Source organism: Geospiza fortis, unplaced genomic scaffold (genome assembly GCF_000277835.1).
Source record: "Geospiza fortis unplaced genomic scaffold, GeoFor_1.0 scaffold206, whole genome shotgun sequence".
NCBI classification, from domain to species: domain Eukaryota; kingdom Metazoa; phylum Chordata; class Aves; order Passeriformes; family Thraupidae; genus Geospiza; species Geospiza fortis.
This window is the reverse complement of record NW_005054311.1, coordinates 7,517,121-7,543,134: the sequence shown is the minus strand read 5'-3', so window position 1 is coordinate 7,543,134 and position 26,014 is coordinate 7,517,121. Positions and strand designations below refer to the sequence as shown.

Sequence of the window (26,014 nt, the reverse complement as noted above, 5' to 3'; positions counted from 1 at the left end):
GTTACTTTGGATTATTTTTCCTTTTGGACTGTGAATTCCTCTATCTATAGGAAAGATTTAGAAACCATTTTGAGTTGTTTTCTCTAACTGCAGCAAGACATTGTTTAATATCCACCCCATATTATTACTTAATAGTTTAGATTTTGTTGAAGTTAGTCTGTAGCTTCAGCAGAGTTTAGCAGATGCTAATCATGGAGCACCACTAAGGCTGCCGGGTGCAGATGAAAGCTGCTGTGGGGCCCTGATTACAGGCATTAAAATGGTGTGTATTGGCTCACTGCTGCTTCCCAGCAGGTTACCTCACTCATAATTCCTTTGCATCTAGTCCCAGCAGGAGAAGATTGACAGGATTGAAGAACATGTCAACAGTGCTGCTGCGAATGTTGAAGAGGGAACCAAAAACTTGGGGAAGGTAGGGATCTGCTCCTGCTGGTGAATCAATGGTGCTCTGCCTCCCAGCCACCCTCTGTATTAACCCCATTGATCTGCCGTCTTTAATGCTGAGGGAACCAGCAATTAAGGAAATAAAGAAGAAATGACCCACAGGTAGCAGGGGAAAAAAAATCAATCTCTCTTGTAATTTTCTATCGCATCCAGGCTGCTGGAAAATACAATTATTTAATTTGGGGGGGGCCTTTTAAACACTATTCTGATGGTTACTTTGTTTTACCTGCAAAGACAAGTGCAGTCAGTGACTGGCTCACAAGAATCACATAAACATTAAACAAGAGCCTGATCATAAACTGTCATTGCCATCCTGTTCCATGTCAGTTGCTAAATAAACCCCAAAGCTGCAGTCAGACCCATCACTGAAAAATCTGAGCATTTCCTCAGCTTCTGATTTGATTTAAGGATGGTGACCAGGTAACACCCAGTGTACACAGCAGCTAGAACCACGTTAAAGGACTTGGTTCACAACTGCATACACAAGACAGGATTTTGAATTGGTGTTAGCATGTTCTGTCATACTTTTTAAATACTAATTTGTAAAGTTTATTTATCACTGAGCATTCATGTCATTGCCAAGAGCAGTGAGGGGAAAATGCACATCGCCACAGGCAAGTATTCTGACTATTTTTTTTTTTCCTTTACAGGCTGCAAAATACAAGCTGGCAGCTCTGCCTGTGGCAGGTGCAGTCATTGGTGGAGTGGTGGGGGGTCCTATTGGTCTCCTTGCAGGCTTCAAAGTAGCAGGAATTGCAGCTGCACTTGGTGGTGGGATTTTGGGCTTCACAGGTGGAAAATTGATACAAAGAAAAAAACAAAAAATGATAGAGCAGGTCTCTTCCAGCTGTCCAGAGCTTTCTCACCAAAGTGCCAAAAAATCCAGCTGAAGTATAGATTCATTATAGGCAGGAATAACAGTGTAGTAGCTGAGCTAATGACAGACTTGCAGCCTTATGCTTTATATACAAGGCTGAGTTGTGTGAATTTTGATGACAGTTCTGTTCCTTGGGAGGACTGAAAAAGTCGTGTCAGAATTTCTCTTTTCAGACACGGTCACATCAGTCCTTTGAAAATTATACGGATAACTTTTAATTACATAATTCTTAGGTAAGCTATATTCACAGCTGTAATAATGGGTGACAGGTGCTTCATGCCAAATTTGCACAAAGTGTCTTGCAGACAATGCAGAGAGATACTTGGAAAATCCTAGTGCTTTCCCATGAATGCCATGAGAAGCTGGAGCTTTTATTATAGTGCTCCAAAGAAAAGGAAATAAATGCCATCATTCTTTCACACTCATAGTATTTTAAATTTACCTTAATTTATGTGGATTCCTAAACTCTTCCTGTTATTCCCCAGGATATGACTGACTATGCTTGTTTAATAATACACAGGGAAGCATGTGCTGTTGTAAGAAAAGGTGAGAATGTTGAGTGAGCAAAGTGGAAAAAAGTCATCTATATATCACATAAGCACTGGAAGCAGCTTCTCCCCTTTCCAGGCAAACTGGAAGATTTGTAAACTCCCCACCTGGCTCAAAGTGTAGTTGTGAATTGAACAGTCTAAGCAGCAACCCTGCAGCACTGCTACTGGAGGGTAATAATTTTCCATAGCTGTTCAGCTCCTTGGCTTGTCCTGAGAACACTCTACAGGATGAAGAGCCAAGCCCTGGCATTCTGGACTTGAAGCCTCACACGTGGAAGCAGCACTTATTGCAGGATGTTGCCTTTGCTTCTCTGGAGCCCAGAGTGCCCTGGTGGGAGAGCTGAACAGCTTCCCTGGAGGGCAGTGCTGCAGCCAGGCCCACTCCCTCCACGGGAGTCCCTCAGGGCTGGTGTGAGGCCCAGGCCAGCAGAGAAGCAGTGGGGGAGGTCCCTTCACGCTGGCAGTGCCAGCTGGCAGCCCCAGAGGTGGGGACAGGGTTGGAAATGTCAAGCTGATAGAGCTTATGGCATAAACCACGCCTGTTTGGGCAGCTGCACTCTTGCATTGCTCTCCAGTGCCAAAACTTCTGCTTCCACCCACACTTCAGTGTAGCTGCTCAGCCTCTTGAAGATTTTGGGACATGCTGTGGAGCCTGTATGGGGTGAGATGCTGGCAGTGCTTTTGCTTGCTTTTTATAGTGGACACCTGTTATCTTACTCTCCTTAAGAAGCCTTTTGCTTCTGGAGCTTTGATTGTTAAATGCAAAAGTGTTAATGTGTTGTTATTGTCATATAATTGTAAAATTGTCACATAATTTACTGTTCTGAACATGGTCCTACCTCCACCCTTTCAGGACACTTCCCACACTACTGCTGCTACTGTTTTGGGGGAACAGAAATTGAGGTTGGGAAGCCGCTTTTTGAAGTTTTTAGATTGGTCAATTCATCCTGAGCTCTGCTTGATCTGTTTTCTTAGGTGCACAGTGAAGTCAGTATGGAGATAAGGCTTCCTAGCAGGGAACATGGTCCAGGGCAGTGTACTACAGAAAGAGCTCCCTTTCAATAAGCAGTACTTTGATATCATCACTGGAAATCACTATCTGCTAATGACAGATGATGGGGTTTTGTGCCTAGAGACATTGTAAGCAACTGTTACAGCACAAATAACTTCTTGTAAGCAGTGCTTCCTTATTACTTTTAAAATACTGAAATTGCTATCAGCCAGAGCATTATGTCTATTTTAAGTAGGTCTGAGATTCAGGGAAACAATGTCTGCAAGAATAGTTTTCACAAGTAATTGCAGACATTGTCAAAACTGCATGTGTTAAAGCCTTGGTGCCTGCACTGGTAAAATCAGCTGGAGTGCAAAACATGACCTGAGTAATTCAGCTAATTTGCTTCTGACAGGCAAAAAGCCCTTTCCTTTCAATGCATCTATTTCAGATGTAAACAAAGTTAATGAGCTTGTAACAACTTCATAGTAAGGCTGTTAATTCCTTTGATATTTATTTTCTACATTTAAAGGAAGGACACTAAGGAAAAAGTGTTCTTAATCAGAAACTGGTTGATTTTTTCTATGATCTTCAAATGTGCTCTCTGCTTTCCTGCTGTATACTGTGAAACCTTGTGCATTTAAATGACAACAGCCACATCAGCGATGTTGTGGACTCCATCCTCTCCACCCAAACTGGAATAATGCCGGGACAATCTAAATTCATAAGACTGAATTCCTGCCCCAGCTTATACAAATTCAGCTTGGTGTGCACTCATTTTATGAAATGTCTACTACAGAAACTATTCTTCCCCCTTGCATCCTTGTGGAAGCAATTTGAAATCATTGTGTACACACTAGATGTGGGAGACTGTTATTTAAGCTATGATATTTTAAAATAGGTGGATTATTTACATATGCAAAGAAACATCAGCATGTGAGTAACCAAACTAGCAATTAAACTGCTAGGCATGTTACTCAGAAGAATTGTAAGATATAAATAATTCTTTCACATGAAATAAAAGTTTTTGCCTACGAGACTGGTTGGAGCATTTACTGAGAATACTAGGGTTTATTTCATTTCAGCATCTAAAAGAATAATCCCTCCCAACTTTTATATTATTAAAATAATTGCACTACCAAGATACAAGAATCCTGTAAAGAGTTCCCAAACACATACTTCAGCTATCAAAATATTTACATTGACTGAAATTAATAGAAGTTCCTAAAATGTCACAGGCATCCAGTAACTCATACACACACAGTGGCTCAGAAATGGACTCAAGCTCAGTGGAACAGTTTGGAATGGTTTTGTTCCCTAAGGAGGTAACACTAATATTTTTGACAACTTCTCCTGGAAAAGCTGTGAGAAGTTTTAAAGGGAGTGGGAAGTTGAGCACCAAATGGTTAAAACCACAGATGCAGATGATCAGAGTGGAAGGGCTCAATTTGAAACACAAGTTGGATTTTGACAAGTACTTGGCTTTCCCAGGTAAAGGCTCAAATGCCCCTCAGCAGAATGGGCAAGCCCAGCTCAGCTTTAGCTGTTCAACCTCCGGCCTGCAAAGAGAAAATGGACTCGAGCACTGGTGCAGCTGGGTCAGTGGTCATCAAGAACTCAGGAGAATCAGGTCAACTCCAATGAATGCACCAAAATTACTTGAGCATCTAACTGTCATAAAACTGTTACATCTAACCCTCAGCCTTGTGCTGGGGATGCCAAAGTTCTGGGAGCAAGTCCTTAACCTTAAAAGCAAACTTGAATTAAGGAAGGGCAGAGGAGGTTCATCTCTTGCACTTCCTAGCTGAATGCACCAGCCAGTGGACTGCTGGGTGGATGATGACCATCTCACTTCAGAAAAAGAAGTTCAGATGTCTTCCACCAAACAGCAGTTATAAATCCCATTCCTCCAAGAATCTCAAGGAAAAATAGGAACCTCAGAGGAGTAAGGTAAGTACTTGCAGGTATCATGTAAGAATTGACTAAAGTTTCAGGTGCCAGAACTCCTCCATAATACAACCTGCAGATAATAAGTGTCAGCCTTAAAACCACACCCTGCTCACATCTTTTGATTTCAGCTGGAAGGCAGTATGACTCAGCTGCCAAAAATCCTTGATTTGTGATGACATGGAGATTGGGGCAGAAGACCTGGCTTTCAAGCATTTTATGTGCACTCCAAAATGCAGATTCACAAAACCAACAAAGTATAGCTGTAAATAAAGCTTTGCAATATTGTTCTAGCTCCCAACTCTGCAGTTGCTTAGTCAGCTGTAGCTTCGTGTAGTACCAGCAACTCTGTCCTCAGAAATGATCCCTAGAAATCGGCTGTGCCTGGCGCTGCAGGGGCTTGAGTCAGGAGCCTGTTGTGGGAACAACCTTTGCCACAGCTGCTCAGGACCATGTCACTAACTCTGTCATGTCCTCTGTCAATAACTGAGCCAGTGGCGTCGAGCTGAGAGGCAAAATGGTCCTGAGCAGTGACTGCATAGGCTGGGGCACTTTCCTAAGTAAACCTGAACCCAGCGTTCCACCTGTCCAGAGAACAAACTTGCTTCCAAGGACACTGAACCCTGGGGCCCAAGTCACAGACGTACAGACTGTGCAGTAAGTGTACAAATCCAGTAATCTCCAGCAAGGCAGCACAAATCAAGAGATACTCTGCCATCTCACAGTTACTGTATGTTCACCTCACCCAGCAGCTTGAAGGTTCATTGAGAAAAGCCCATAACAGAATGCCACAAGGAAAATGGTAATTCCTGCTTCAGAGCAGAATTCACAGACTACACAGTAAGTAAGGCACAAGCCAGGCAAAGAGAGTAACAGAAAATTTGCAATGATTGTTTGAACAGTGTCTGCCAGGAAGGCAGGGACCCAGAAGGAAAAAAAAAACCAAAATACCCAGAGACTAATGGTAACATACATACAGATAAAAATTTAGGACTGACAAACTCAGATACCAGTCTAGACCTAGTCCTCTCTGATTCTGAAAGGTTTTTAACATTCCTGTCCTTTTACCACAACCTCGTGGGCAGCATAACAATCTTAGTTCCAGGAAATTGGAGCAGGTCAGTACAGCCCCTTCATTGAAAATACAGCCATTATCATCAGAACTTTTCCTCTCCTCACTTGGTATTTTAATATTCTGGATTGTTTAATTGCTTAGATATTTACAGCCAGTAAAGCACCACACAAGATTCTGTAAAACTTTAATTTATTCCCCTCCCAAGTATCCAGAATAGAAGACCCTCTTAAGTTGGAGAAAAATGTGACAAAGAAATAGATTACCAGGATAGCTGTTCACAGAAGAAGAAAAAGCACATACTACCAAGGTTACACAGAAAACAACCCAAAAGTCCTATTTAATGGGATAGTGCAAGTTAACAGCATGTCTCTGGCAAGGATACCTTCATTTGGATTATAAAAGTTTTACAGAGTTAGATCAAGAGTCTGGATGGGTCTCTGATATTTTACTATAGCATTAAGAATGTACTGTTTGAAAGATGCTGTACAGAATGACCCACCAAACAAATGTATTTACAAGCCTGGGGAGAAAAAAATTATTTTTCAGTTTATTCAAAATAAAAATACACATAGAATTATGAAAATATAGGTTTACTATTTCCACCACACAGAAGTCAATGCTGCTGTCTGAAAGGCTTGCAAGATTATTTCAAGTTTTTTAAAGTTCATCTTTTTCTCTCAATAAGGTGTACCTATGTTCACTGGGTGCCAGTTTCTGGAATGAGCTCTCTGGTGGGCTGCTTGCTAAATCCTGAATTGGCTGAAAAACAGAACAAACAGTAAAATGTTTGTTAGACTAATAATCATTCCTCTCAATTAAATGAATTTATAGCATTATGGGAATGCAGGAATGTGCAACATCCTCATAAATTGAGTTTGGGTTTTTTTTTTTGGAAGGTATGTTCTGAGTCCCAGGTAGCTGGAACACAGACACACACATATTAATTAAGCAATTCCGGTTAAGGATATTCCTTTTGCTCTAACATCTCAAGGGCAACAGCTATCACATGAGTTTCTGTACAAGTCACACAGAAGTATTTAAAATGTACCCCACTGTGTATTTGCTTGAATCTACCACTTGCTTTGGGGGTATTCTAGATTTATCTGCATGTGTTTTATGAGATATACCAGGGCAGAAGTGATTTCACTGTGAAAGTATTTTAGAATTGCTTTTCCATGGAAACTAAAAGAAAACGCCCCATACAAAAGTACATGCAATTCAAGGGGCATAGGTGACCCACAACAGCAGCCTCCAATTTAGTGAGTGCCAGTATTTACTTCCACTGCATCCACATCTTTCACAAGATGGCAGGATGCCATACAGAGATGGGAATGTAAACATCCCAGGTTTTGTGTGCATTTTTCAAGGCAGAAATGAGGCAAGAGCAAGCCTGCAGCTCTGGGTCCTGTGCCTGTGCCCAGACAGGCAGGCAGCAGGATCCAGGGACTCCACAGGCTTCCTCCTTCCCTGGCCAAGCCTCCTCCTCAGGGCAAGTGCCTGGCCGATGCCTCAGTCCCAGCCCTTACTTCTGCCCCTCCTCCTGATGACCTGAATTCGGGTTGCTCAATGAATTTCTGAGAAACACAGGGAACTACAACTCAAATGAATTACTGCTGAGACAATTCAGCCCACGTGTTTTCACGGCCAGTCATGACAACATTAAAAAGCAGTCATTCTCCTGGCCAAGGCAAGCCCTCCAGGGCTTTCACACTTTTAAATCTTTTGAGCAGGGAAACAGGAGGCTGCACTCAATCGACTTAGAGCAGTGCCATCTTACCACATTCCACAGATGAGCAGGAAAAGGAGCCTGTAGCTATAAACAGTTTCTCTCCCTCAGCCATGGAATGGCCCAAGGCTCCCCAGCACAAGGGCACCAGGGCTCCTCCGGGACCAAAGTGGCTCTTTGAGCCCTGGACAACACAATGTATATCTTGAAAGAAGTGTTTGAAAATGGTTCTTTCTTTGGAGGGTGCCCAAGGTAGAGAAAATGTTCCCTGACAGTTAAATTTGCACTTTTGAGCAGGACCCCAAGCTTGTGAGCTGAGTGGAGTATCAAGGAGATATAAGGCTGATTGAGACACCATTAGAAGATTGCACTGAGCAGAGGGAATTGGGGCTGGTCGTGTCCTTTCTTTTCTGACACTGAGGGGCTTCTGACTTTTGTCTGGAGAAGGATCTCGTAGTTGTGTTTCTGAAGAGATCCTAGAAGTGACTTCCAGGCATGTAATTACACAACATGACAAGCTTTGAGTAGAACCATGAGGAAATCAAACTGACAAGTGCAGCCTGTGAGCACTGCTAATGCTGTTTGTCAACCACATTAACAAAAGCAGTAATGCCTATTACTGCTCACCCATCCTTTCTTGATGCTCTAATAATTTGCTTCCTGCTTATACTGGCAATATATAAAATATCCAATTGTTTTTTCCCCTTAGAAGCACCCTCTAGTAGTGTGTTGTGTGGGAAATAATGCAGCTATGATGGATTATCAGCTTTTGCACTGAAGTCACAGGAGAACTTAAGAGCAGCTCTGTGAAGTCAGAACAGTCATCCAGCCCAAAATCTCCTGATTCAGTGGAGAAAATAAATATTCTTATACTCTTCCCTTATTCAAGGCAAATAGGTCCCATATTACCCTAATGCCTACTACCCCTGATACTCCCTGCCTTTACCCAAAGGAGGGTGAGGAGCCAAGCAAAAGTGGTAATGTTATGCTTCTGTTAATAGATTTTCAAAAGACAGAAGTTAAAAGTACAAATATACTAGAAGGTAGAGCTGTGACAAAGAGTAATAAAAAGGTCTTTACAAAATGGCCAAATGAAATGTATTTGCTGTAACCTTACCTGACCAGGTGCTACATCAGTTGGATCCGGGCCATGATGAAACTCTCTATGCAATTTTCCAGAATGCAAGTCTAGTACAAATTGCTTCAGTTTACCTGGAACTCTGGAACAAATTCAACAGAAATATCCACATGTCTATTACAAGTTAAGTCCAAACACAGGAGATTTAAAGTGCACTGCTTAGAGTAGCCAACTTCTGTTTACCTAGCACACTATGCCTACTTTTAGGTGATTAATAGAGGACAGGGAGCCACATGGTTTGCTAAGGTATCCCACCAGCTTCTTTTTCTTTCCACTGTCTCTTGAGAACACAGCAAGTATTTCATCTTTTCAATAACTCCCACAGAGCTGTACCAGCCAATAACTTCATTGTGAACTCCCTTCAGCTCCCCACTAAGTGTAATGTAAGAGGGAACAGCAGGTTCCAAATGCACAGTTTACAGATACAAATGACACTTGGGGAGCACTATTGACAAAACATCTTTGAAAGGCTCTCTACTGCCTCAGCAACTGCACACACACCACAGATAAGCACTAAGACGATATCAATGTAAATCTAATCTGAGATCATCTACTGTCACCCACAGCAAACATGCTAAACTACAGCATCCAGTTTTATTTGTGAAATGTCAGGTTGACTAAAAATCTCAAAGTGAAGAGTTAATCTAGAAAGTATTAAAGATGAGATAAAAAATTCTAGTGTGGACACTCCACATGAAATCTAAAAGTAGTGTGTGAATAGACACAGGTTTTGTAGGGAGTCTTTCATTAAACTAATTACCTTTAGGAAAGAGGAAGAAAGTGTGGTCAGACAAACAATCAGCAATATTTAAGATCATCAGAAAATGCTATGGATAAAATGCAGCAAATATTGATTCAGAGGGTATCATTACAGCAATGTCTGTCACCAATCAGTGTTACACTGGTACTTTAAGGGGCCTCTTCCCATCCCAGATGAGATAATGAATTAGTACCAGTGGAGAAAAAGGGTTCATTCCAGCCTGGTTATAGGGACAGCAGACTTACTGCTCCCTGCTTTTCCTTGGGCTCCTGCTCCTGTTCTAGGGCAGGCACATTGCTGGAGACATTCTCCTCTCCAATGCAGCAAGGGCACTTGGTGCCTGCAGCCTCGTGTAGCTCAGTCTGTTCTTGCTGAAGCTACAACCCATCTGTTGGACACTCCCTGCTATCATTTCCAGCCTGGAACAGCAGGATGAATAGGGCCAGGTGGCCAACAGATGAGGATAAAATAGTGATGGTCTCATTTGCCTGCCAAGTGCCTATTCTCCAAAAAGACAAAGAGCTCTGTAAAGAGAGAGGAAATTTTTTAGTAGCCCAGCTCTCAAAGTGCCACATCCAAACCCTATTGGCTGCTGGCAGCACTGAGGTTACAAGAGACAGCCTGGGACCAGTTTATGAAAGAGTCCAGGTTACTGAAGTGGTAGATGAAAGTCTCAGAATTAAGTTTTTACTTATTATTAAAAAATAAAACCACCATACAAAACTACCCAAGAAGCAACAAAAACATCCAAACTACATATATACAAAAGAGTATCTTTCCAGGAGCTTCAAGCTCTTCCTGTTCCCAAACTGTGTTTTGCTATTTCTATGTATCAGCTCAACGTCCTAGAGTAAGGTTGAGTAATTATTTATCATTAGGCAACTGTCAACAATCCTGACATCTCTCTTTGAGCTTCATTTGTAAGTGACAACTGGTACATATCAAGCAAGTAGCTCTCATTATTCTGACAGGGTTTCACAGAAACTGAACATTTAAGAAACCTAACATCAAAGTCTAAACTAAACATCTCTACTACCTCCCTGTGAGATGTTAATTTGTGTTAGGGCTGTTTTAAAACGTGCCAATAAAAAGAGAGGTTTTAAAATGCAAATATCCTATTTTTTTGCTAGGGTGTGCAGTGAATACAATCTTCCAGTGAAACAGAAACACAGGGAGAAAAATAGTCACTTATCAAGAATTTCAACATACATAGTTTCAGATATTTGAAAAGCACTATTCAAGATACATCAGAGACAACATTTTATAGATAAACCTGTGGAGAATTGCAGAAAGAAGCTAAGTTCAAACTCTCCTCCCGGATGCCAGTATCTCAGGAAAAATGTCTCCTGGAACAGCAGAACTAAACATGATATTGCATTGATGTTGCATGCTAACTCTGAATCCTTGGTTTTGACAAAAATTAAATACCCAGCTTAGAGATCTAACCAGGAGTTAGCAGGCAGTGCATATGCAGCTGCAGAAACTGGAGGTTTTTTCAACACCCAACCAGAAGACAAAGACAGAGCACTTGTCTCGGGCTGAAAGCCCCTGAAGAGAACATTTACACATCTTCATTCCTTGACTGACCCATGCCAGACAGAACACCTGCTTCCAAGGCCAGGCACCACAGTCAGGCTGAGGTAATGAGGGTTATTGCAGCAGTATTTCCCCTAAGCACCCCAGTACTTTGCTGTAACATATTTTATCCAGATAAACATGCCAGTGTTTGGCCATTTTCCAAGTTGCACATAGAAAATTTCACAAACCCACACAACTATTTCTTTGCCAGCTTTCCAGGTGTAGATAATGCAGGAAGGTTAGAACTGCACTGCAGGAAAACCCAAAAACCAGCAGGCTGGGAATTATAACATGCTGCTTTTTACAGTAATCCCTGAATAACACAGAATTCAAATTCCATGTAGTATTTTTAATATTTTATAGTTGAGATATCTAGATCATTACAAAGAATGCCACACCAGGCTCCAAATGCCTAACCATGGTGGAAAAGAATCTTCATACGAGATTCTTTTCTTGCATAAAGTAATACAACTCCATTTAAACAATGACTTCACGCTAGCTCATCCTGCTATAAGGCTCTGACACTAAATCAAACAGAGGCAGCCTTAGCAACCCCAGATTTACTCATCTCCCTACCACAGCACTGACTAAAGTATGAGCCTTTTGACTTGCTCTTCTCAAATTAAAATGCACCAAGAAAAATACTTACGACAAGTCACTGAAGTCTGGAAAGACATACATGTGCCTGAAGCTATCAATGGCAATGACAGGGCAGTCTGCTGGAGTCTTCTGAATGTGGAGGAGTGGGTGCCTGAATTTGTCACAGTCAGCATGGAGGAAGTTTATTGTACCTTAACATTGTGAGCAGACAAAAACCCATGTTAGGATTTTTATTATTATCATCTTGAAACCCATTTGAAACTACTTTCCTAAGTATTACAAAGGTGGAGATATTAGATAGATACAACACGCAAAACCTGAAAATAGGTCTAAATAAGTAACACCACCAAAATAATAGATTTTCTTAAAGTGGTTTTTTTTCCATATTACAAACTGAAGCTTTGTTTAATGCCCTCTCAAAACACATTAAGTCATTCAGACAAGAAGGATTTCTGAAAGTTACTTACTAATAAACTGTGCATCTATTTTAATAATTTCCAGAGGAGTTGGTCCTCACTGTCAAAAACGCATCAAGCCCTTCAGTCTCAAGAGCTTGAAAGCTACAATTCTGTTTGGCCTTTGCTTCCACTCCACTGAGTTGTCTGAAAAAAATTATACCAGTAAAACCAAGAAGTAGTGGGAATTATTACAAACCTTTTTCACCTATTAACTGCCGTGCAACCTCCTGTTGGAATTTCTCTAAACTCTCCAAGTCATCTTTCATGTGGAAAAGTATGAGAAAAGGAAGGCCTTCTTCTGTCAGTTCCTGCACAGAAAACAAAGGACAAACTAAATTCTTCCATTTCTTAAGGGCATCAAATTAAGTGATTCCAACAATTTTCAAATTCAATGAGATCTCCACTTTAAAAACAGGCAAAAGAGCAAGACCAAAGATGTTAACTGCTGACCCTTCCTCTGAGATACCTGAGTGATACAGTTAACCATGCTTCCTCCCTCTTATCATATACAACAGACAAAGGATGAGAGAAAGTCATTATCAGCATTTTGGGAAGGGATACACTTTCACTGGAATACTTGTGCAAAAGAAATAACCTGATTCTGAGGAAACAAGCAGCTCCAGAGAAACCACAATAAGGCCTGAGCACCATGGTTGTTAAATGCTACAGAAGGCTGAGGGTGTACTCTAGAACCCAGTTCTAGCTTATTCACATAGTAAATTGGTGGTTTCTTAGCATAACACAAGAAGTGTCTTTGAATAACTCTATTCCCTCCTCACTAAAAAAGAGAAAAGTAAAAGCTAATGACACAGCCAGAGCAGTTATGATCAAGTGCTGCTCTCCTGCCAGTAACTGTGTCCTGACTGGTCATCCTTTGCTGGACAGGCAAATTTTAGTTCCTTGTATGAATCCGTTCTTGCAGCCCAATGCCTTTTAAAGACCTCTGCCCACAGACAGGATTGCCCTGAATAATTTATTCAGGATTTTTCTTTTACTCAAACAAAACACAAACGCTTGCTCCAAAAGTGATTTTTGTCATCTCAACTCACTACAGCCTGATTGAAGAAATAATCATTTATCATCTAAGAAATGCCTACAGTTGTCTATCTTTCATTTGCACAACTGCATTGTATAACAAGCAAGTGCTGCTATTGCTTTGATTCTAGCCTACATTAGCATAAAAACTGTGCTTTTTGGGAAAGATAGTAGTGGCTTATTCTGCTACCAAATAGATGGGTTTCTTCAGATATCTTCAATTTGCAGGAAGTTGAAGGAAAGATTTCCCCTATCGCTAGGCAACCAGTTACACAGGGTACATGAAATGGCTCTTGCTCTCCCTTCAGCCAAGTCCATCAGGTAAGTTGAAGCATAGTCTTTGAAACAGAAGACTGCAGAGATCCCCATAACTTCAGCGTTCTTGAAATCCAATCCCCAAAACAACAACTAATCATATTTGTTCATTCTCATTTTTACACACACATTCAGCTGGGTCTCATTTTTACACACACATATTCAGCTGGGTATCAGCCTCCTCTCCTACTACAGGATGGGAAAAAGTTTGTTTTGTACCACTATAATTATGACTCCATTTCCCTCACTTCAGCAAGTACATTTCCAGAGGGAGAACTCCTAAACAGCTTGGTATCTGGCTCTAAGGTCTTCTGTTGCTTGCAAGCACCTAAAATGACAACCTCAGCAAGTTACATTCACAAGATCAATTCATCTCCAAACAGGCTTTAAGAACAGCTGGCGTGAACCTTGCTAATTTTAGCCCTTCTATAAGATACCTCCCTTTGTTTCTGTGCTATTCCAGCTTTCATATCATGTCTCACTGACCAGGCAGGACAAGTGGAAGCTCTCTCAAAAGCTACTGTGTTGTTTGGCACTAAGAAAATCAGAAGACTTTCCATTAGATCTCAGCTTCCCACATCACCTTTGTGTGCCTTTAAGAAGCTTCTTACTGGTTCCAAACCTCACAGCTCAGCACCACCGTTGGATGACACAGGTTCACTGCAGCCATTTAACACAGAACTACACAGCCTGATTCCAGGTTAAACAGGGATTTCTTCTGAATGATATCCTGATCCCAACAGCCTTTGCCAGTCAAGCACAGGAACTGTCTCAAATGGGCAGTCCTCAAGCAGAAGAACCTGCTTCAGAGCTCAATTACTGTGTGTTTAAAGTGTATTCCAGTGCCACCAATACAGTTTAACAGTCGCAGCACTTCATATTTTTATCGTGTAATATTGTGCAGTATGCACAATAAGAGCCCATTTAAATAACTGTACAATCTCGGCATGCAGAAATATCTCAATTTTGGCATGTTTAAATTTGTTTGGGTACCAGCAACACTGAAATTTTTAAACAAACTTTGCCAGGCAAAATGTCACATTGCAATTGTAACTATCTGCCTAAGCAAATGGGAATCAAGGGTTACGGGAACAGCCAGAGAAACCACAACAGAATGTGGTACAAGCTAACACTGATGAACCTTGGCTTCCAAGGTTCAGAATCCTGTTTCATCATGGAAAAAGTACACTGAGTATCTACCACACACTTCTAAAGATGTTAAAATGTGGCATCTTTTACATATTGAGTTGCAAATGAAGAATTCAGATTTGTTAACTATCAGAACTTTCCTATGAAAGTTGGCAGGATTGACTAGAAAACAGTCAATCAACATGGCCTAAGTAAAATCACCCTGTCCATCCCTCTGCCTGGGATGACAGTGGGAAACCTGAAGTGCTGCATGTGCCCAGAACAGCAGATTCAGGATAAAAAGAATTAAGTGTGCAAACTATGAATGAATCGTGACTGATTCTCTGGTTTCTCATCCAGTATGGACAATGTACATAATTTGGGACAAACCTTGGCAGATTTTCTAACAGATTCTGTACCTATGTAAAAATACTCCTTTTGAGATTTTTGTCTTTTTTCTTACAAACTTAAAACTCTTTAACTTTATGGATTCTCACATTACAAACTTAATAATTTTCTAAGGGCTTTTTTTCACGTTATTTATTTTACAAAGAACAAAATAAAATATGGAGTTGGATATGGACAAAAGAAGAAGTTACAAAAGAAAACAAAAAAGTCTTGAAAGAAATAATAATAATGAGAAGAAAATATGTTTAAAAACAAACTCCCAAATTCTACCTGACAAATTGCAGCCAAAACAAGAAAAGTATGGGAAACAACACATGAAACTAAAAAGATTAAGCTACCCAGTGTTTTTACACAGATTGAAAATAAAAACCCCACATGGTTTTCATTACCATTCCCAGAAGATTCCATGGTCAGCCACAATTTAATGTGCTTATTTATCAGATAATGCTTTGGAAGGGGTTAATACAGTAATATTTTTCTACCACTCACATTAACATCAATGGGAGGGAGCTGGGGGTGTTTAGCCTGGAGAAAAGGAGGCTCAGGGGAGACCCTGCTGCCCTCTACACCTGCCTGAAAGGAGGCTGTAGCCAGGTGGGGGCTGGCCTCTTCTCCCAGGTAATAAGCGACAGAAGAAGAGGAAATGACCTCGGGTTGCACCAGGATAGATTTAGATTGGATATTGCGGAAAACTTCTCCATGGAAAAGGTTGTGAAGCACTGGAACAGCCTGCTCAGGAAAGTGGTAGAATCACCATTCCTGGAAGTGCTCAAAAAACCATGTGGATGTGGCACCTGGGGACAAGGTTTAGTGTTGAGCACAGTGGTGCTGGGTTAACTGCTGGACTCAATGATCTTAGAAGTCTTTCCTAACCTTAATAGTTCTGTAATTATAGCTTCTTACTTTGGTAGTGTATGAAAATACTACAGATCTGCCTCAAGTGAATTTCAAGAGCAACCAAAACGATCCTAAAGAATGAAAAGACATTATCTGACAGCCATTTTCTGACTAAACCAAAATACACAAAGTTCTTTGATGTGGAATAGGGACCTTGAAAGAGACATTTTGGTTTCAAGAAAGAAACCCCAAATGTAGAATAGTAGAAAGAGTCTTACCTCTCCATTTTCAAATGTGATTTCTCGAACTAGTGGTACACATTTATCTTGTGTCCATGCATAAATCAAATCAAAATTGGTTAGTGAGCCTAAATACACCATATCTGGAGCATTTTCCTGTTGAAAAGAAAAATACAGTAGGATGAGAAAGAGTAAAAATGACATTGCTGCCTACAAAGACTACCTACTCAACATAAAATTACAATATTCATACAAATATTTAAAACAAATCTTACACCAATATTCAACCTTGTGCATGCAAGATTTCTATTAAATATGTGATAAAAGTACAACTGGAAAACAAATATTAAATATAATTTATGCAGTCAATTCCATTTTACAAGACAATTTATAAATAATGGGAGATATTTAGTTTCCAAATTAGGGATGCTTGAAGTAAGGGCTACTTAGATTTCTGCTTTCTGCTAGGCTGAGAAATAATATCTCCAGACCTAAACTAAATGCAGATAGTGAGCTTCTTCAGTGAATGCTCATAGTTACACAGACTCATCAAAACCCCTTCCTAATGTCCTACAGGACTTGAAACTGGTATTTTACATTTGCTTTGCCAAAGAGATATGAATAAATAATAATTTTCCTTTATTTGCTAGTAGGTTTAACTTGTAATTCAGTGCTAGCATCCTGTAATTTAATTACAATTTTGGTTAACGTGAAGTGAAGCATGACTTCGCAAGCTGCGGCCATAATTAAGCACACCTTAATTCAGAAATGCCATATAAATTAGGTAACTTCATAAATTCTGTTGCTGGAAAAAAATAAAAATGCTTTGAAACTTCCTTCCCCCTCAGGTCTATTTGCATCTATTTCCTCTTTTGTAAGCAGCTCTTTTCATACAATAAATTTGAGAAAGAAGCAGAGTTTTAGATAGTATGTCTCTATAAAGCAATTCTTGCAGATTTTCTTCCGTACTGAATTTTTCTTCCAGTAAAACTAAGTTTATGAGAGTTAGTTAACCCACAGTTCATTTTATTAATTATTTTTCTTTTTTTTTTAATTAACAGAAGAGCTCTTAACCCTTGTGGACTAAGGCATACAAGTCAATTAAGTAATAGTCATAGAAATACACAGTAATTATCACTTGCTTTGAAAAACAATGAAGCGTACCAGCTTCACAGATTTTAAAGTTCTACAGAACACACATGTGTTGACTGCATTAAAAAAAAAAGAAAGATTAAATTTTTTGACATGGATATTTCAAACTATAGGTTTAGGTTCTGTGCATTAACTGTTAACATGTGAGACTGATCTTTTTCACTGACTCAGAAACACTAATTCCTATGATCCTATTCCTCACACTATTTAGTGATGGAATAAAACTAAGATCTGAGATGCAGTAACATACTGAATGATCTGAATACACTCTCCATGTGTTTGTATTCACATATAATCACAACAATCAAAATAAAATACATAGTTACACTTACCCCTGGTGGCTTGTAGATTACATTGTCTCCGCTAAATCTCTCTGCTTTTGAAATAGCCCTACAACAAACCAACCAGTAAGCATGTCTTGGTACAGACAAATAAAATAACTGAGATACCAAAATTCATATTTTAATTTTTTATCCTTTCCTTACTTCTTTTTTTTAACCTCTTCACAATTTGAGAATTAAAATCCTTAATTTTTAAAGTAAACTGTAAAGTGACTCCATAGAAACTTGCCTGGATAAGAGGGCATTAAGGGAGACAGCAAGATGCATCCCTAAGATCAGAAGTCTGGACTAAAGGCAACAAAGTGACAAGTGATTAATGCCATGACAATTTTGGGTAAAGACCATCAAAGAATTGAAGAAAAATCTTGAGGAAGCGGAGAGGATGGTGGACTCTTGTTTGCATTTACTCTTCCTATTCCACTGTTTACACTAAGAATTTACATCTCTTCTACCCTGACAGAGAAGGGCTTTGAGGTGTTCTATAGGCACAAGCAATGAGAAAACAGAGGGCAAGTGAGTCCCCAGTGTCCATTTTACCCTCAGATCACATCTAGAGAGAAGACACACCATGCAGTTTCTGGCCACTGATGATGCAGCAAGTGTGTACCTCTAAGACATACAATTCCTCCTCGGTATTCAGCTTACTACCTCACCTTGGTAAGTTCCTCTCGTGCCTTTAGAATATTTTACCCCAAATCACAGCAAAGTGCCTTGAAAGCTGCTAGTTTGTACCCCAGAATTATCATCTCTTATTCAAGTAAGTTGGAACAGCTGTGAATCCAATGAAGGAGAGAGAAAAGTAAGAGAAGTCAAATTATCTGAATTTACCTCACTGCAAGATGAGCTACATCTTCCAGGGGGTCTGAACAATTTAGAGTGCTGAGAAAACTACAGACATCATAAGGCTTAACTCAAAGTACCTATGTTTTATTGATTTCTTTTGATCCAATTATCTTTTCTTATCACATATAAAAGGTGCCTGGCATCAGTTATGTTACACCACCAGTATTTGCATCAGTTTAGAGCTGTGTATTTCAAAATGCATTTTTGTATTCCCAACATGACTCTCCCCATAATGTGAAATGAGCCTTCCTAGTGACAATCATGACTGAGGTAAACCACTTGCATCCCAAATAAGCCTTCATGGAATAAGAAAGTGAAGCCATGGAAGCCACCTGCACAATCACTGCTTGCTAAGCTGATGATAATCTATAATGAAATACATGCTCTAGGGCAACCCTGTGGTAGAACCCAGAATGTCCTCTTCTGTGTTCTTCCACTCCAGTGGCTGCAGCTCTGACTGATTTTTTTTTTTTCAGATAACTCAAATAAAGTGGGGACATCATGTGAAAATCCCAAATGCCTGAAGATACGCCTTTTTAAAACAACTACTAAAATGGAAACACTTCAGTTTGCATTTTTTCTTTTTTTTTGAAGCAGTAATGTACAAGGTGAATCTCTGGAAAACACAACCCCCCCCACCCTCCCCTGCCATATTTACTTTCTAATGTAAAATTAAAACAGTTCTGAGATTTATCGCTTTCTGCCATGAATTACTTAAAGTTCATCATAGCCTTTTAAGATAAAAGTATTTTTTGCCTTTTTCCCCTGTTCAACATTCTCTTCCATGTTCACAACCATTACAGATTCATTCCTCTCTATTTCTAAAATCTACCTCTAACAATCTCTTAATTAGATTCTTCATCTATCTCCTCCTGCTTACAAGTCTTCTTTCAATAATCTTGTTCTGTGGTCACTTCAGATCTTAACAGAACTATAAGAACCAGTTAATTTAAGAACAGTTTTAAGCATCAAAATCATCTGCAACTAAATACTATTAGCAGAGTTTTTAAATAAGCTATTACAACTACCTAAAGACAGAATAATTTTGGCATAAAGGGACAGTTCTGCCTTGACAGAAGTTAGTCAAGCAACTATGTTCCTCCTGTCAAACTGATTGTTTTATTTTAGCTTAAGAGAAATTTGAACATGACCACTCATGTAACCTCCCCTAACCATGTAGCTGTTGAACTGTGTCCATAGCAAAACCAAAGTCCTTTCCAGGGGCTGTTAGGATGCTCAGTCAGAAGAGTTCAACTGATCAATGCCAGCTCCCCATGAAGAATTTTGCTATACATAATCTGAATAAAAAACACTGATCTGTAGCCAGCATCTCCCTTGGGGGTCTTTTCACATACAATTTTTAGGAAGTTGAAGAGCCTCAGCTACTGAGAGATGAAAACATTTAGCTCCCAAGGTTGCTGTTGGGAAGGCTGCACTTTAAAACACTAACAGCTCCAGGCTAGAAAGGGAATGGGTGTCTGGAGATAAGAATAATGATAAACCTGCTGTGCAATCTGTATTTACACAGGCAGGTTATCAATAATCAAACTGTGATCCATTCCACTATGTCTGCTTATTGCTTATATCTGGAGAAAAAATAAAAATAAACCCCCCATAGTATCTACTTCAAGAACAGTGCCCACCAACCAAGTGCGAGCACTGAGTGGTGGGAAACTGCTTCTCATTATAGGCAATTGACAAACAGCAAACCAAACATGAACAGATTCAAAAAACAGGAGAGTGAATGTTGAAAGTAGTACTACCTTACTAATAATTTTTTTTAAGTTATTTCTGAAAAGATTGAGAAGTTGAATGAGGGGCAAAAAAAAATTTAAAATTCTAATAGCAACTCAGAGTGGCTGTGCTGAGAACAAGGACGGATGCAGCCATCAGAAAACACTTGAGATAATGGCACTCACTGGGGATAAGACTGACAGACCTACAGACCACAGATTTACAAGCCATGGCCAGGGCTGCTTACACAGTTGTAGCAGTACCTGACTGGGGACTGAAGGAAAGGAAAGCCACATGCAACCCGGCACTTTGCAAACACTCATCCCCACCCACAAACTATTTTTAGAGATAGATATATTGGAAGAGGCAGCAGGGACTGACAACAGGTTTTGTCCAAACAGATGAAACATTTTCTACCTTAATACATCCTCTCAGTTTCTCTGCTATTCTCCACTACATCCAATTTAAAAAAAAACTCCTGAGGCAACTCTGTGCAGCTTAAAATCTGGCATAAACCATGCAAATTCCTGATTTTGCAACTGTGGATAGACTGGAAACCACTACAATCACATCAATGCCCAATCACTTCAAATTGGGCAGTGCTGGCACATTAAACACTGCAGAATGAATCTAGATTTTAATATGCTACTTAAACAGTGAATCACTCCCAAACTATTCTTCTTCCACTGAATATTTTGAAATATCACTGTAAATCTGTACAAGGACAAATCTGAATTCTTGTAGATTTTTCTTCTAGACTTACACATCAATGCAATTTTCTTTCTAAGCTATTACACTGTGGAGTGACATAAAACTTGCATGAAAAAGGCCCAGGCAAAGAAATTAGGTATTTTGGTACAAGGTCTGCTTCCCCAACACCAAGTGGAAATGAGTAAGCAACTACATTCCCTTGAGATAAAAGAAAGAAAAAAAAATTGGGAAGAATGAAAAGAAACCCTCTCCCTCTAATAATGCAGGTTTTTGGGACACAAATGTCTACCATTCCCCCAGCCAAACCTCCTCAGGTACATTTAAACTATAGTAACAAAGAATGGTAAGAAAAGAAAAAGGAAGCCAAAAATAAGAGTTTAATTTCACAGCAAACATCAAGGCTAAGAGTTTTGTCCTTCTATCCCTTTAGTGTATTTATCCATTAAGGTTTAGTCTCTTCAGCTATGCCACACTGAAAATAATAAAGAAGTCTATTTAACAAAATTACATAGACCTCATTAACAGAATTTCAATAATGAAGTCATGAAATCAAGAAATTTCAAAACTTACCCAAAGGCAGAGAGGAACACACAATCATCATGCAAAATATTCGCTACTCTTTCAAAGGTTCTGTAATTATCAGAGTCCTTTTGCTCAAAGTACCCAATAATATTTCTTCTGCTGCGCTGTAAAAACAAAGGTTGAATTATAACTTGCATCAAATTATAAAAAACTGTCATTACTCCCTACAGATATTAAATACAGAGATGCCATTCATTCAACAGTCAGTAAATGCAGAAATTATTTCTTTTTTGCCTTTCCAATATTCAGAAGAATCCTTGTGAGTATTTTTTTGGTGAGGAATATTAAAAGTATCTTGTCAAATACAACACATGATTCTTTTCAAATTTTTAAAAGCAAGATAAATAACTTAGTAGTGGAGTGAATGCAGCTCAAAGTGACTACACTGAACTAATTTGTAATACTGCAAATGATTCAGTTTTTCACTCAGTTAAAAAAAAAAAACACAAGGTACTGAACATTCCACAGTTCAACACTGAAAAAAATTCCAGAGAAGGAATAAAATTCAAACACTTACATCAAGAGAACTAATTTCTTCCAAATCCTGGACCTCCCGAATAGGGTTACTTTTCTGCTGCCTGATGTAATCTGCTATTGCTGTCACAGATCTCTGGCCCCTGTATTCCCTCTTCATCATCATGCCATTCCGGAAGAGCTTCAGAGTTGGGTATTTGCTTATCCTGTACCTCTGAGCTATATCAGCTAAAAACAAATTAAGAAAATGAAACCAAAGCTCTACAAATACAGAAGTATACTGAAGGTGGTTTCTTATGCATGTACATGTCTGCCTGTGTGTGGAATCTCTGAACCAGCAGTTCTATGTCTTTAAGCAACAAGATGACAAAACAAAATAAAACAAAAAACCGAAAAAACCAACCAAACAACAAAAAAACCCCACAAAAACAAACCCCCCAAAAACCCCCAAAGCAAAAGCACCAAAACCCTTCACACCTATATTCCTCCCATGTACTGGTTATCATAAAGGCAAAAATTACCAAAATCTGCATTAAGCAAAGACTCATCTTGGTCATGTATACTCATGTACACTTCCTACAAACAACTAGGAAGGCAAATTTAAGAGCATAACAAGAACATGAGAATCTTCAAAGCTTGCCAATCTCAGTTAATTAACCCACTTGAGAAAATATTAATAAAATAAATCATCTCCTATTTTTCTTCAAATTTAGGATTTTCATCTCAATTGCAATGCTGGAAATAAAACTGTCATGTCTAAAATGTTTGAGAATGTAAATGCTGTGCAAAGTATTTTTTGAAGGCTGCAAAGGCCAGAAGACTGCTGTTCCAGTTCTGAGATATTCAGATTTTGAACAAACACAAAATTCCAGGTTTCCAGATTAAGGCAAACACCTCTCTGGTCAACCCGTATCATCACTCCCTCCAAGACAGGTCTTCATTCATATCTGTACATACAGTCCAGTCTTCTTCCAGACTTGGACCACACAGAGCTTCACACAACAAAGTAACGTGTGATTGGCATTAATCCAGGATAAGAGCACTAGCTATTTTCACCTTTATCTAGCAGCTCAGTTATTTATTTATTCACAAGACTTACAAATGTAAAAGAATAAAACCAGAAAGAGGCTTTACAGGAAAATTAAAAGAGCAGCAAAGAAGAACGCTAAGTAGAAGCAATACAAGTTTCCCACACATGTGCATCCTGTGCCCCTTCAACCACTACTAAGGTACAAATGTGGTTCTTCACCACACCCCACCAGAGTTCTTAACATGCCCCTTTGTCCCTCTTCCACTTTGCCAAATCACTGGGACACAGCAAACTGCAATAGGAATTGCACCTAGTTCCCAGCCACACATTGATGGGGAAGCTTACACATACCCAGCAAGTGATTCATGGCACACTGAGCAGGATCCAGCTGCCTTCAGTTTTTACAGCAACCTTTGCTATGGTGTAGAAATTTGTTTTGTGCACCTCCAATATTCAGCAACTGCTTTAATCAAAGTTTCTAAGTATTTCATAGCTTTGAATGCTTTTCCCCCTTTCAGATGTGGCTGAAGTCCAGCAAAGAATTTGACAATTTTATGAGGAAGAGCTGAAGAAATGAGGTAACTTTTGGGTTCTTAGGAAAGCAAGAATAAAAACAAACAATAAAGACAAAGTATGTAATGTTAGACAGATTTCCAGAAGCATTTTCCTTTGGATTTTGCTTTGCTTAATTATTCCCTCCTGTTCACTCCTCTCCTGGAAATAAATCTAGAAAAAAATAAAATCTCACAGACCCTGTGAAAATTATTTATCTCCTTTTACAGAGTGGGATGCAGTTTACTTATATCTCTGGACCTAAACTCAACAAAATGCCCCCCAAATATGCCCACCTTCCCGAGCTACTTAACCATTAGAGGAGACTCGTTCCAGTCAACCACACCCACCACACTTCCCCTTCTTTTCTCTCTCAAGGAAAGACAGAGGTGGTGAATTCAGCAGACTGATCTATCCTTTGGAGACAGAGAAGTTTCATTCAGTTGACAAAGAGAGGAAGGCATCATAAGTGTGGCCTGTACACATATCTACTTTTCATGGACTCCCTACAAGTCACAGGGTACCCTTCAGGTCACCTGGATTAGCCCACAGCAGAAAGGCAAGCAAATGGCGTCCATGAGCACATGTGGCACAGTACTGAACGAATGAGAAGAAATCCACTCTGACAAAAACATCTCTTCTCAGTTATATTTTTACCACAAAGCAGATTTACTCTCTATCTTACACTCACTCTTTTTTAAAGAGAATAGAGAAGTCTGAATTCCACGCTGCCTGGAGAACTCAGCAAAACCAACTGCTGCTAGAACAATACTAATCCTATTTGCAGCTTTAGTAACTGAAAACAGTCTCTGTACAAGTTGCACAGCTTAGATCAGTCTGAGAACTGAAAACAAAATGTGCATAGCAAGAGAGTAAGAACCAGGTCTACTCCACAAAAATGTTCTCTAATGTCTCCCAAGTAAACTTCAAAGCTTCACCAGCTTAGCCCAGTTCCTAAAAAGCTTTGCATCACTATAAAACAGCACAGAATTCAGCCTATCAATTTTGACTAAGAGGCCTTGACTTGTTTCCTAAATATCCCAGAAGTGCATCTCTTAATGCACTAATTACAGATAAAATTAAGGTAAAACCTTTTATGTCCTCAGTGAAGAGTACTTTTATTTCAAATTAATACAAATTTCTCTATGGAGGATGTCAATATATTCAACATTAATGAACATTAATAATGTTTTCTTCCCTTAAACTCTGCCTACAAGAAGGTGGCAAGTATAGCAGGAGAGGAATCACTTAATATTTGCTTGGTAGAAGACAAACAACATCTGCAAGCCAGGCATTTGCTGCCCTTCTCCCTGCTGACAGAAGGACCTTTGGTCTGACAGTACATGAGTTGATCCAACCTTGACAGGGTCTGACACGGGACAAGGAGCACACTTTGTCAAGGTTTCACAGAAACACACTGAGATCAGTGGCTCCTCCTGTTACAGAGCTGCACAGCAAGAGAACACCAGACCCCACACTTCTTTGTCTCACAACAAGGACTTCTCCCTCATTTATTTCCACAGCTATAGGGGATGCAAGGATTGAAGAAGGGGCATTCGGGGGGTCATGCAGGTTCTCCAAGATGGAGATTGCAGTACCTAAGGATGTGGGTCTTCATCAAGGGCTGAAGTTGTGTAAAAATATTAATGGCAATAAATGCCCATTGTCAAAGTTGAATTCAAACATTATTTCATAAGTCAGTACCTGCATGATCTTCACAAATTACATTGAGATTCCATGAATGCTGATATTTGAACTAACACAGAGAAATGACACTCCTACACAAGTAAGTATTTGAAAACCATCTTTTTACAAAAAATAAAATGCAAGTACATGAAAAACTGTTTGAATTAATTCACAAGTCAAATAGAGTAAACCTTAAATGCTTCATTAAGCCCTGGCATTTGATACAGGTAGAGTTAGCATAAGCAGTGCAACTACAAAATTATATTCCTTTTAAAATTGGAAATACACAATGCAAATACATGGAATATTGTTTGAGCTCACTCATAGATTGCATTAGTTATAGTAAATCCTAAATTAAATTTAAAAATATTTCCTGACATTCCCACTGCCCATTTTCTGATAAAAAGAGGTATTTGAAGCAGACAAGGGCAAGCTATCTAAAAAAAAGTCTCCCAACTACAACTTTATGACTTTTTATTTTCTTCAGATATGAAGGTACCTAAAAGGAATAAACCTTGTATTTGTATTTTGCTGAATTAATCATTAAATCACAAATCCTCTTCTCTTTTACAAAACAGAAACTTTGATCACAGCAATGACTGCTGGATTCAGATGATTCTCCTCCCCATTTTGCATGTTTATCTGTTGACATTCAGCCATTTCCAAACTCCCCAGACTTTTTTCCACTATTCATTCTGCCAACTCCAACAAAAATATCTTGCAGTTGCCCAGTTCTCTTCAGCTATGCATTGACTAGTACTTCTCCTGAGCAAAGCTCTGTCTTACAACAGGGAAGAAACAC

General features: G+C 39.4%; 2 protein-coding genes across 3 annotated transcripts in view; one reads left to right on the top strand and one right to left on the bottom strand.

The window, feature by feature from the left end:
* STX17 (syntaxin 17) overlaps nt 1–3,900 on the top strand; it is a 21,058-nt gene extending 17,158 nt beyond the window's left edge. For both annotated transcript variants that reach the window (XM_031055680.1, XM_005419340.3), the window contains exons 6-7: nt 326–412; nt 1,095–3,900. In XM_031055680.1, the coding sequence (XP_030911540.1) occupies nt 326–412; nt 1,095–1,334 (327 nt within the window). In that variant the 3' untranslated portion in view covers nt 1,335–3,900. The remainder of the gene's footprint in view (nt 1–325; nt 413–1,094) is intronic.
* A 2,157-nt stretch (nt 3,901–6,057) lies between these two features.
* Nucleotides 6,058–26,014, bottom strand: part of ERP44 (endoplasmic reticulum protein 44) — a 46,280-nt gene continuing 26,323 nt past the window's right edge. The window contains exons 5-12 of the mRNA XM_005419379.1: nt 21,988–22,172; nt 21,459–21,574; nt 17,592–17,649; nt 16,147–16,263; nt 12,342–12,453; nt 11,737–11,878; nt 8,729–8,831; nt 6,058–6,644 (exon numbers count right to left, since the gene is read on the bottom strand). Of these exons, the coding sequence (XP_005419436.1) occupies nt 6,543–6,644; nt 8,729–8,831; nt 11,737–11,878; nt 12,342–12,453; nt 16,147–16,263; nt 17,592–17,649; nt 21,459–21,574; nt 21,988–22,172 (935 nt within the window). The 3' untranslated portion in view covers nt 6,058–6,542. The remainder of the gene's footprint in view (nt 6,645–8,728; nt 8,832–11,736; nt 11,879–12,341; nt 12,454–16,146; nt 16,264–17,591; nt 17,650–21,458; nt 21,575–21,987; nt 22,173–26,014) is intronic.